The sequence below is a fragment of the Nematolebias whitei genome, chromosome 9 (assembly GCF_014905685.2).
Source record: "Nematolebias whitei isolate Nwh7 chromosome 9, NemWhi1, whole genome shotgun sequence".
Classification (NCBI taxonomy): domain Eukaryota; kingdom Metazoa; phylum Chordata; class Actinopteri; order Cyprinodontiformes; family Rivulidae; genus Nematolebias; species Nematolebias whitei.
Window position 1 is genome coordinate 41,294,087 of NC_056506.1, and position 9,096 is coordinate 41,303,182.

The 9,096-nt window shown below is 36.3% G+C and overlaps 2 protein-coding genes across 3 annotated transcripts; one reads left to right on the forward strand and one right to left on the reverse strand.

Moving 5' to 3' along the window:
• The first annotated feature begins 664 nt into the window (after positions 1-664).
• On the forward strand, positions 665-2,935 carry LOC119414275 (ras-related protein Rab-8A-like). Its single transcript, XM_037681368.1, has 6 exons — positions 665-760; positions 846-923; positions 1,036-1,125; positions 1,224-1,289; positions 2,599-2,649; positions 2,813-2,935. The coding sequence occupies exons 1-6, from the start codon at positions 665-667 to the stop codon at positions 2,879-2,881; spliced, it is 450 nt and encodes a 149-aa protein (XP_037537296.1). The 3' UTR covers positions 2,882-2,935.
• Positions 2,936-4,444: 1,509 nt separating this feature from the next.
• On the reverse strand, positions 4,445-7,998 carry cib3 (calcium and integrin binding family member 3). Of its 2 annotated transcripts, XM_037682371.1 has the most exons (6): positions 7,948-7,998; positions 6,783-6,817; positions 6,511-6,622; positions 5,898-6,045; positions 4,533-4,728; positions 4,445-4,466 (listed from the first exon to the last, which is right to left on the reverse strand). In XM_037682371.1, exons 1-6 carry the CDS (start codon positions 7,996-7,998, stop codon positions 4,445-4,447), a joined length of 564 nt encoding a protein of 187 aa, XP_037538299.1. The 2 variants fall into 2 exon arrangements, with proteins under 2 accessions (XP_037538299.1, XP_037538300.1); XM_037682372.1 differs by lacking the exons at positions 6,511-6,622; positions 6,783-6,817.
• Between the last annotated feature and the right edge of the window lie 1,098 nt (positions 7,999-9,096).

Consider the following 9,096-nt stretch of genomic DNA (forward strand, 5'->3'; position numbering starts at 1 on the left):
GGAGTTTGTACATTTTTCTTTCGCCGGAATGAATTTCCGCAATAAATCAAAATATGGAGGAAGCGAACTGCAATTCGTTTAAAATCGTGTTAGTCGGAGACAATGCAGCCGGGAACACCTGTCTCCTCTACAGGTTTAAAAATGATGAGTTCGTATGGGACCTGGGTGTTACAATAGGTACTTTTATTATCTATTTATTTATGGGGTGGGGGGTATAGTTTTACAGTAAACGCGGTTGTTTTTTTTTCCTCGTCCTACTGTCATTTGTTGCTCAGACATTATCTTTAAATGTATTTTCTTGTGTTTTTGCGCGGTGACAGTTTTTACTTCTGTTATAATCCATTTTTTTTCCTGCAGGCGCTTCTTTTACTTCTAAGATCCTAGAGCTCGACGGAAAGAAGATACAGTTAGACTTATGGTAAGTAAGAGTTTTTATTCTTAATTATTTTTAATAATAGTAAAGGCTGCACGAGAAAATGGCACAGTCTCTTTCTAACATGATACAAAGTCTTAATAAAGATCATAAATGTTACATTATCTCCCTCTGAAATGTTTGGTTTATGTCCACATTCAACATAAATTAATAACTACGTCATATTTTCCTGCTGTCCCTGAATGCAGCGTGGAAATTCATAGTCTGGGTCCCACAAACTGTTTTTCATACATGTATTTTAACTCCCATGCCTTGCACTCTTTCAGGGATACAGCTGGTCACGAGAGCTTCAGAAAAACACATTCAGTGTACTACAAAGGAGCAATGGTGAGTATTTGTTTAATACAACATAATTTCACTTTCTTTCATTTCAGTTCTCTTTGCAAAACATATGATTTTCTGTCCTTCACAGGGCGTCGTGCTTGCCTATGACATCACAGATGAGGGATCTTTTGAAAACATCAAGCTCTTTATGAGGGACGTGGATGACGTATGTACTGGTACAAATGTAACCTCCTTTACATGCTAGCTACAGTACGTTAAACGTTTCTGCTTCTTTGTGCAGAATGTTCATTCATTTTGTCCCCTTTCTGTTAATTTAGCATGCACCAGCAGATGTTGAGAAGATCCTCCTTGGCAATAAATGTGATATGAATGACAGAAGGCAGGTGTCCAAAGAGAGAGGAGAGGAGGTGAGAACTTGGATTATTAGTGACTTATCTTGGTATTAATGTAAAACAAGCACTTTCTTGCTAGTAAAATATAATTGATTAATTTTATTTTTGTGCAGCTTGCATTAGAGTATGGGATCAAGTTCATGGAGACCAGTGCCAAGTCCAACATCAATGTGGAAAATGTGAGTTGCTTCTTCTTTAAAATAACTTGTTCTTGTCTTTGTTTTAATTTAGTCATTTAGATAAAAACGTGTATACAGGAAATCTCCCATGTTTTTAAATTTTAAGCCCCTTTCAGACATGACAGATCATTTCCACCAATCTGACATAAATCTGCCTTCATGTGTGAATGATGGTACGTTCATATCTGAATGCAGCAAAATGCATAAACGAGAGCAACGTTTCAAAGAAAATATATTTTGACAACAAACAAACAATTCTCTGAATGTAAACAGATACAAGAACTGGACTCAAAAAAAAATCTTTCAAGACTTAAAAAATACAAAAAACTATTCCTCATGACTACGCAAGAACATTACAAGAAAGTCTGTTTTTTTCTGATTCTGTTCTCTTTTTTATTTTTAACAAAATGTAACAAAAATGATTTGTTTCAGATTTATACACTGGCAGAACAATGACAAAAGAATGCTGTTTGATATTTTAATCTGACTTTATGTTTTGTAGATGTTGAACCGTTTCTTTGTCCCGTCTCTATTTCATCATCATCAAGACTAGTAAAGTGGTACAATACATGTCTTAACATAACATGTACCGTATTTTCCAGTGTATAAGTCACATCAGTCCAAAAAAAGCATCATGAAGAGGAAAAAAAAACATATAAGTCACATTTATTATGCATCATCTTTGACCCCCGGGAAACGTGGGCCAATTTTTGGCACGACACCGGCGCGGGCGACGGCGGAGCAACGCTGGAGCCGCTAGCTCTCTAGCGTTCCTGCACCAGCTGAGTGAAGTGAGCGCACACGGGAGGACTCGCTGTTGCAGTTCTTTGAAATTTAACAAGATTAGCACTTAAAAACAATTATTTGTTTGCTCGACATTATAGCAGAGGTGTGTCTCAGTTGAACTTTTTCCTTAATAAATGCAATTTAATGGTCAATGTTTGGCTGGGGGCGGTGATGGTAGTGGTACAGGAACAACATATACACTTACTGGTAGATGTCAAAAGCCTAGAGCGCCCTCTCGCGCCTCGAGCGGCTGCAAATGGTAATGTTACTCAGGCTCATGTCAGTATGAATGAACATCGAAAGCGAAATTGCGTTATGAATATGGAAAAGAAAACTATGTAAGTCACTTCAGTGTATAAGTCTCAGGACTGGCAAATCTATGAAAAAACTGTGGCTGATACGCCGGAAAATACGATAATATTAACCTAACTAGACTCGTCTGACGTGTTCTTGCACTTCTGCTGTGCAGTTATTTTCAGAATGATAAAAACTGACAACCTTTTTCGTGTGTTTGGTTTCGCAGGCATTTTTGACTCTGGCCAGAGACATCAAGACGAAAATGGACTCAAAAATGGTGAGAAGACATTTTTGTGCTACAATTTTTTTGGCTTTCATTTTTTTTAAACATTGTTCTGTATTTGATTATGAACAAATAGCAGCTTTTTAATTAATTCGGTGACAGTTGTTTCCACTTTTGGACATGCATACCATAATCTGTCTTTTTTGATTTGCTGCAGGAAGCCAACCCGTCTCAGAGCAGCAGTCAAGGAGAGCCTCAGGGTAACAGCAGCTGCAGCTTGCTCTGACGATCCCAGCTTTTGTGGCCTGACAGAAACTGAGCTTTCACTTCCTCGTCCTTTCCTTTTGCTTCCCCTTCTGCGTAACACTATTACTGTCTGTAAGCAGAGGACTTCTGTGGATGACAAATGATGTTGCTGATGTGATCATTATATCATCTCTATCAGGTTCCCAGCTACTCTAGAAATCAGGGAAGACTCAGGGAGTTGGACCACTGATCTGCTTATTAAAAGATGATCTTTCTGAAATTTAGATAATTATTAATGCCAGTATATTCCAGTATCGTTGAGTCCATGTTCTGCTTCTACAATGTGCCAATTTGTAACCCCGTTCACAACTCTTAACGTTCTTCAGAGTTATGTGACTGGTTCTGAGCATTTTGTGTGACTTGTATAACTCCTGGACTTTCAGGATTTACTCAGGGAAATATCAGGGAATTTTTTTTTTCACGAAATGCTGGAAACTTTGACAACATGTTACACTTGTGGGTTTAAATGTGCCATGGCTACTGTCAGATAAGAATATTTTATTTTGATTACTGAATTGTAAGTGCACTTTATTTGTCTAATCGAACAAACTCGGGTGTTTTTGTACAAGCCTTAAAGCGTTAAAAATCAGTTTTGCAGTGCATTATGGGCTTTTTTTTAAAGTCTGTTCTGCTGTCTCAAAGTCAGCTGAACATTTTATGTTTTGATGGTCTCTGTCAGCTAAAGTAGAGCTTCAGTATTTGGGACAAAATTTAATAATGAAATAACATAAAAGTAAGGATGTAGCACCTTTTCTGTGAAACGTTTTATGTTTGCACTCGGCTGACAAACAGGACCTGAAAATCTGGAAGCAGAAGTTTTAAATTCACAAAATAAGAACATATGAACCCTGTTTTATGCTTTTCATCAACTTTGTTTCAAGCTAAAGGAAGTCTCTGGTTGGTAAATTAATTGCATCTTGAAGCGTCACACTCAGCTCTCCAAACACTTTATCCAAAAAACATGAAGGCTTTAGTTATTTTTTTTATTTATTTAGCAGAAATGGACCAAACCATTGCTGTTCTCTTGTTTGATTGACAGCAGGTTTAAGTCTTAATATATGAACCAGATGTGCAGAACTGAATCCATCAATAACTCCTGGAAAAATGCATTTTTTTGCTTTTTACATACAGTATCTTTAAATTCCTGTCACATTTTAATAAACAAACCTTTTATAATTCATATTTGCATTCTATCCGTTACGAAGTTTAAGCAGAGATTTATAAACGTAACGTGGGAAAAAATGAGCAAACTGTACTGCACTTTCTAAACCAATATAAAATGTATCTACAATTTGTAAACATACTTTTGGTTTAATAATAATAATTTAAAAAAATTAAACTTGTTTCAGTGTTTTTATTGACAAACAACTTTCATTTATCTACTTCATTTCTGTAGATTAAAAAAACTGAATGTAGCTCCAGGTTGAGTTTAAGTCCAAACTATTTATAGTAAAGATTAAGCTGTTTTTACTTAAAGACGTGAATAAGACATCAGGATTTTCAGTCCATCCATTTGGTCTTTTGGTGTAATTACATGAATTCCTTAAATCCTTATGTGGAAGGTGCTGTGAACCAAAACAAATATCATTAGATCTAATCACTGATAACATATTCTGCCTCCGCTGGTTTACCTGAGGAAGTCTGGGGCTCTGACAATCATGTGCTGGAAGTCTTCGAGTGAAAGACGTCCGTCGTTGTCCAGGTCGGCCTCATCCATCACCTTCTCGCACACCATCCTCACCTCCTCCTCTGTCAGCTCGTTACGAGTCAGCTTGTTCAGGGTTTTCTCCAGGTCCGACTTGCAGATGAAGTCATCGTTGTTGAAATCTTCAAATAAGTAAAGATGATGCTAAATTACAGAGAAAGGCTGGGTTTTTTTTTTCCAGGCACCTGCAGATCAAATTTACTGCTGGTTTTCAGTTCTCTTCTAACAAAGATGTTCAGTTTGTGACTTTTAAATGGACAAAACAAGCAGCTTGTCTTTCTTTTTCAGGGCAAAGAAATAAATCGGAGAGCTCGTGATCCTGTTCAGAGCCACTGACCCTAGATGTCGCTCTGCAGCTCAGATTTAGCAGTTTTTACTAATTACTTGACCTTTGACCCCATGTGCAGCTTCTCCGTCTTTTAGCTGCTGCAGCACAAATTGAAGTGAAACAACTTTGTTGCCAATAATGAGTTAGTTAAACTATGATGTTTGCCACGTTTCAGTATTCATCTTTTTGTTTTTTTGTTTTTTGATCACCCAGTTTCGAAATGTTTTATTCCAGTGGTTCTTGAAATCAATAAACTACATTTTGTACAAAGTCTGGATCAATGAGTTGCTTCTTTAAAGGGTGGAATTTTAGTGCATGTGCAAATCTCAGTCAAAATAGTTTTTTATGACTTATTCCTCATTTACTTCAAAATTCAAATGAATTACAAGTTCTAAGTCAGTTTAATAAAAGTAGTATCCTTGTAATAAAATATTTTAAAGTGAAAAGTACTAAAAAAAGTTGCATTTGTATCATATCTGCCAACTTTGAAAGCTTGATTTTATAGCTTAGATGTTATTTTTAAAATTTCCCATCTCAAAATAAAAAAAGAATCATCTTTCTCTTTAATATTTATACCAAATTCAGATGTAACTGAATGTTGTCTCATTTTAAAAATCTTGTAAATAAGCAAGATATAACACAATAGTTATTTTTAATATTCTTAACACCAGATGAATGGAAAGAATATATCTGAAGTACACATTTTGGTGTTTTACTTCAATATGTAGCGAGTAAATATTGTGAAAATCAGTGCAAATTTGACCAGTAGTATTTTCATTAAAAAAAAACAATTGTTTTATTTTAATTAGCAAACTGGTGGCCATTTACAACATTTCATTCCTTTACCTTCAATATACGCATTTTTAAAAACAGTTGTCCTTAGTTTAATCTGTTTTCTAACCATAGACAGTGGATTTCAAAAATACAGTTAGTAATTTTTAATAAAAACATAAACATATTTACCATAAATTTTGAATGCATAGTAGGCCTTTAGGTCCCGAGGAGCCATCTCACTAAGAACTGAAAACATGTCTAAGAAGTCGTCCAGTGTCATGTTCCCCTGTCCGTCCTCAGAGAAAACCTCAGCGATCCTCTGTCGAAATGGGTTGTCCTGATCAGAACACACCAGAACTTTTAGGATGATCTGATCAAATGTAAAAAATGAACCTCAGAAACTCATAAACTTTCTGGAGCACTTAAAAATGTTTGACATAGATCCATATTCTAAAATAGCTCAAGTGACCCGGTTTGCGTTGTTAGTTTTGAGCAGCTCCTCTCCCACTCCCATCTTCTGTCAGTAAACTTTAAAGATGTTTAAGATAAGATAAGATAAGATAAGATAAGATAAGATAAGTTACCTTGCTGTCTTTGCCTAAAGAAGCATATAATTGTTCTGTTTCAAACAAGTGTGCCCTTAGGGACCCAGCAGCATTCTTCAAGTTTAAAAGAGTCGGGTAACGTATAACCTTTCAAAGAATTCTGTCGATTAGTTGGTCATTAATTATGGATCAGGAACAGAAGCATGGGGGTGGGTGGGGGGGATCTGAAGGGGTTTGTGTTGGTCCGCTGGGTCTACCTTCAGCTCTGGCATGCTGCCGATCAGCTCGTATGGTAACTTCACATCTGGCTGGTTGGTGTAGTCAAGGGGAACGAGTTGCGGGGCCAAATCCCGATAGCGGTAGAAGAGTCTGGACAGGTTTCAGAAATTCACTTTCAGTGTCGAATTACAAAATATATTTGCTGAGGTAGATGTGTAGGAGTAGGTGTTGAAAGAAGATGTCCTGAAAAATGCAGCTTTCAACACTGGTTACTGATGGATCAATGAGACATGGAAAACTGTAGGCTCACCTGAGAATTTCTTTTCGTGTAAAATATGTGCAGTCCTGTAAAAACAAACAGATCATGGCAGGTAATTTACTAGTTATTTAGTGAATTCCATATAGGGAGTTTGTTTATGTAGTGCTGAAGTACTAGTCAAATATTTGTCTTAGGTAGAAATAAAAATATTATAAAGGTAAAATACTCATTTTAACAGTGTAAAGGCATAGAGTATCACTTTACTTTTAGCTTCCTTGATCTAACCAAAGGTGTTCCTCAGGGATCAATTCTGGGGTCACCTTTGTTTATTTTATATATCAGCAATCTTAATTTAGATGTATCGAACTCTAGTTTGTATTTCACGCTGACGATACTGTGATGTACTTTGCTGTACCCGTAGGTTATCATGTGCTTTATCAGTTCCAAAAATCTTTTAATCCTTTTCAGCCAACTTTGTGCATTTCTAGATTAGTTTTTAATGCTAAAACAATTGAATTTGTCTTGTTCTTCAGCTGTAAAATCAAGGCCTTTATTATTATTTTTTTGTTGTTATTCTTCTTCATGGCTCAGTGGCTGAATACAAATACTGAAGAATTCTGTAAATAAAATATTTCTGTTTACAATTTTTTTTTCTTGGCTTTTCTTTCTTCATGTCTTCATGTTTCGAAAAAGCACAATTTTTTTTACCATCTTGGTTTAAATATATTTTCCTTTTTACTGTACCAAGGACTTGTACTGAGTTAGGTAAAATAAATAAATAATAAAATATGGTGCCCTCCGTTCTTAGAATGAGCTCAAAAACCACGTGAATGTTAAAATAAAATTTCACATTAAATGAATTGGAAATTTTTAACAAATCTTAATGCACAAACATCTGGATGAGGAATTTTGTTGATGATTATGAGGACTACCGTCCACACGTCTTTTAGTTTTTACTGTTTATAGTTTTGATTACCTTTCTGTAGTTAGTCTAAAGTTAACCTTTGTCTAGGTGTGTGTTGAGCTGTTACTTTTCTTGGCCAGGACACGCCTGTATAAGATTTTAAATCTCAAGGCTTTCTCTTGGCTAAATGAAAAATAACTAATTACAAAATTCACTTTTGCAAGGTAAAATCAAATCAACAGACCTCCAGGTTCACACTGAGCTCCACACATAAAGTGATCTGTTTCAGACAGAAACAGTCCTGACACCAACCTGATAGGCATCCAGTTGCTGTGCTGTGAAGATGGTTTGTTTATTCCCCATGTCTGAGCAGACAGAGCCTCAGACCCATCGCTGCTCCAGCACTGAGTGAACTTTCGTCTTTTATGGTGAGTCAGATATGAAATACTGGGACAAAAGGAGGCCAGAGCCAAAGCGGAGATCGGGTTTCGAGCCGCAGCCGGGCCCTTTGGTTGTCACTATATAATGGCAGCATTTCATCGTTTTCTTCGTTGTGAATAGCAGCCCCTCTGACGATGAATACGGGCTGTCGTCCAGCATCATGCCAGGTGGTTTCAACCCCCTTTAGTGCCACTCTATGGCCAACGCCTCGCTCTCTGCTCAGGTTACAGTCTTTAGAGACAGGGTTTTGTTATGTGCAAAAAAGAAGTTTTAACAGGAGGCAAGTTTTGTTTTGTTTGCTTATGCAGAAGTTAAGTGTTTTATCATGCTCACTTAAGAGCCAGGTATCACATTATGGACGGAGAACTTTGCAGATCATTCTTTAGCAAAAAATTTCTCTTTGTTGATGTAAAATAGCAACAAGCTTATTTATTGTGTGTTTTTATTTCATTGCATCCAAAGCAACTAGCTGCAAAGTATGAAATGAGACAAATAAAAGGTTATCCAGAACTACATCAAGTGGTGCAGTTTACTCCAGTATTTTTCTAAATGTATCAAGTGCAGCTCTGAAGTGAGGGTCCACACTCAATGTAAACAAAGCACTCGGCTGAATCTAACTAATTGGAAGTTTGAGTCACATGACTGATCTATTGTGATCAGTCATGTGAAATACTGTCATACTTCAGCATCAGTCATATTGTGAAATACTTATATTTTTTACTTTCATGTGTTTTTCTTAAGCACTAAAAAAAGGGGTGGCTCTTAATTTCATTGTACTTGCATATAATGACAATAAAGGCATTCTGATTCTGATTCTAATCTACATTAGGCTGGCCATAGTTTGCGTAGGCAAACAAACACAGATGATAAGTTTAATGTTGGACGCGTTTTCAGCCACGTCATCTCTTCTTGTAGGTAAAAAAAACAACAAATGTGGTAGCATTTGAAGGACACATCAACCATTAACATGAGAAATATCTTGTGCAGATTTTGTCTTTTACTTTATTTATTTTTTTGTCT

What these genes read in the sequence shown, in the direction of transcription:
- cib3 (XM_037682371.1), bottom strand. Translation starts at nt 7,998, where the DNA reads ATGGGGAATAAACAAACCATCTTCACAGCACAGCAACTGGATGCCTAT. An exon ending in CTATGCATTCAAAATTTATG is followed by an intron (nt 4,729 to 5,897) that starts GTAAATATGTTT and finishes ACTTATTTGAAG; the next exon opens with ATTTCAACAACGATGACTTC. An exon ending in AGAGCCCCAGACTTCCTCAG is followed by an intron (nt 4,467 to 4,532) that starts GTAAACCAGCGG and finishes TTTGGTTCACAG; the next exon opens with CACCTTCCACATAAGGATTT.
- LOC119414275 (XM_037681368.1), top strand. Translation starts at nt 665, where the DNA reads ATGTATTTTAACTCCCATGCCTTGCACTCTTTCAGGGATACAGCTGGT. An exon ending in TTATGAGGGACGTGGATGAC is followed by an intron (nt 924 to 1,035) that starts GTATGTACTGGT and finishes CTGTTAATTTAG; the next exon opens with CATGCACCAGCAGATGTTGA. An exon ending in CCAAAGAGAGAGGAGAGGAG is followed by an intron (nt 1,126 to 1,223) that starts GTGAGAACTTGG and finishes ATTTTTGTGCAG; the next exon opens with CTTGCATTAGAGTATGGGAT.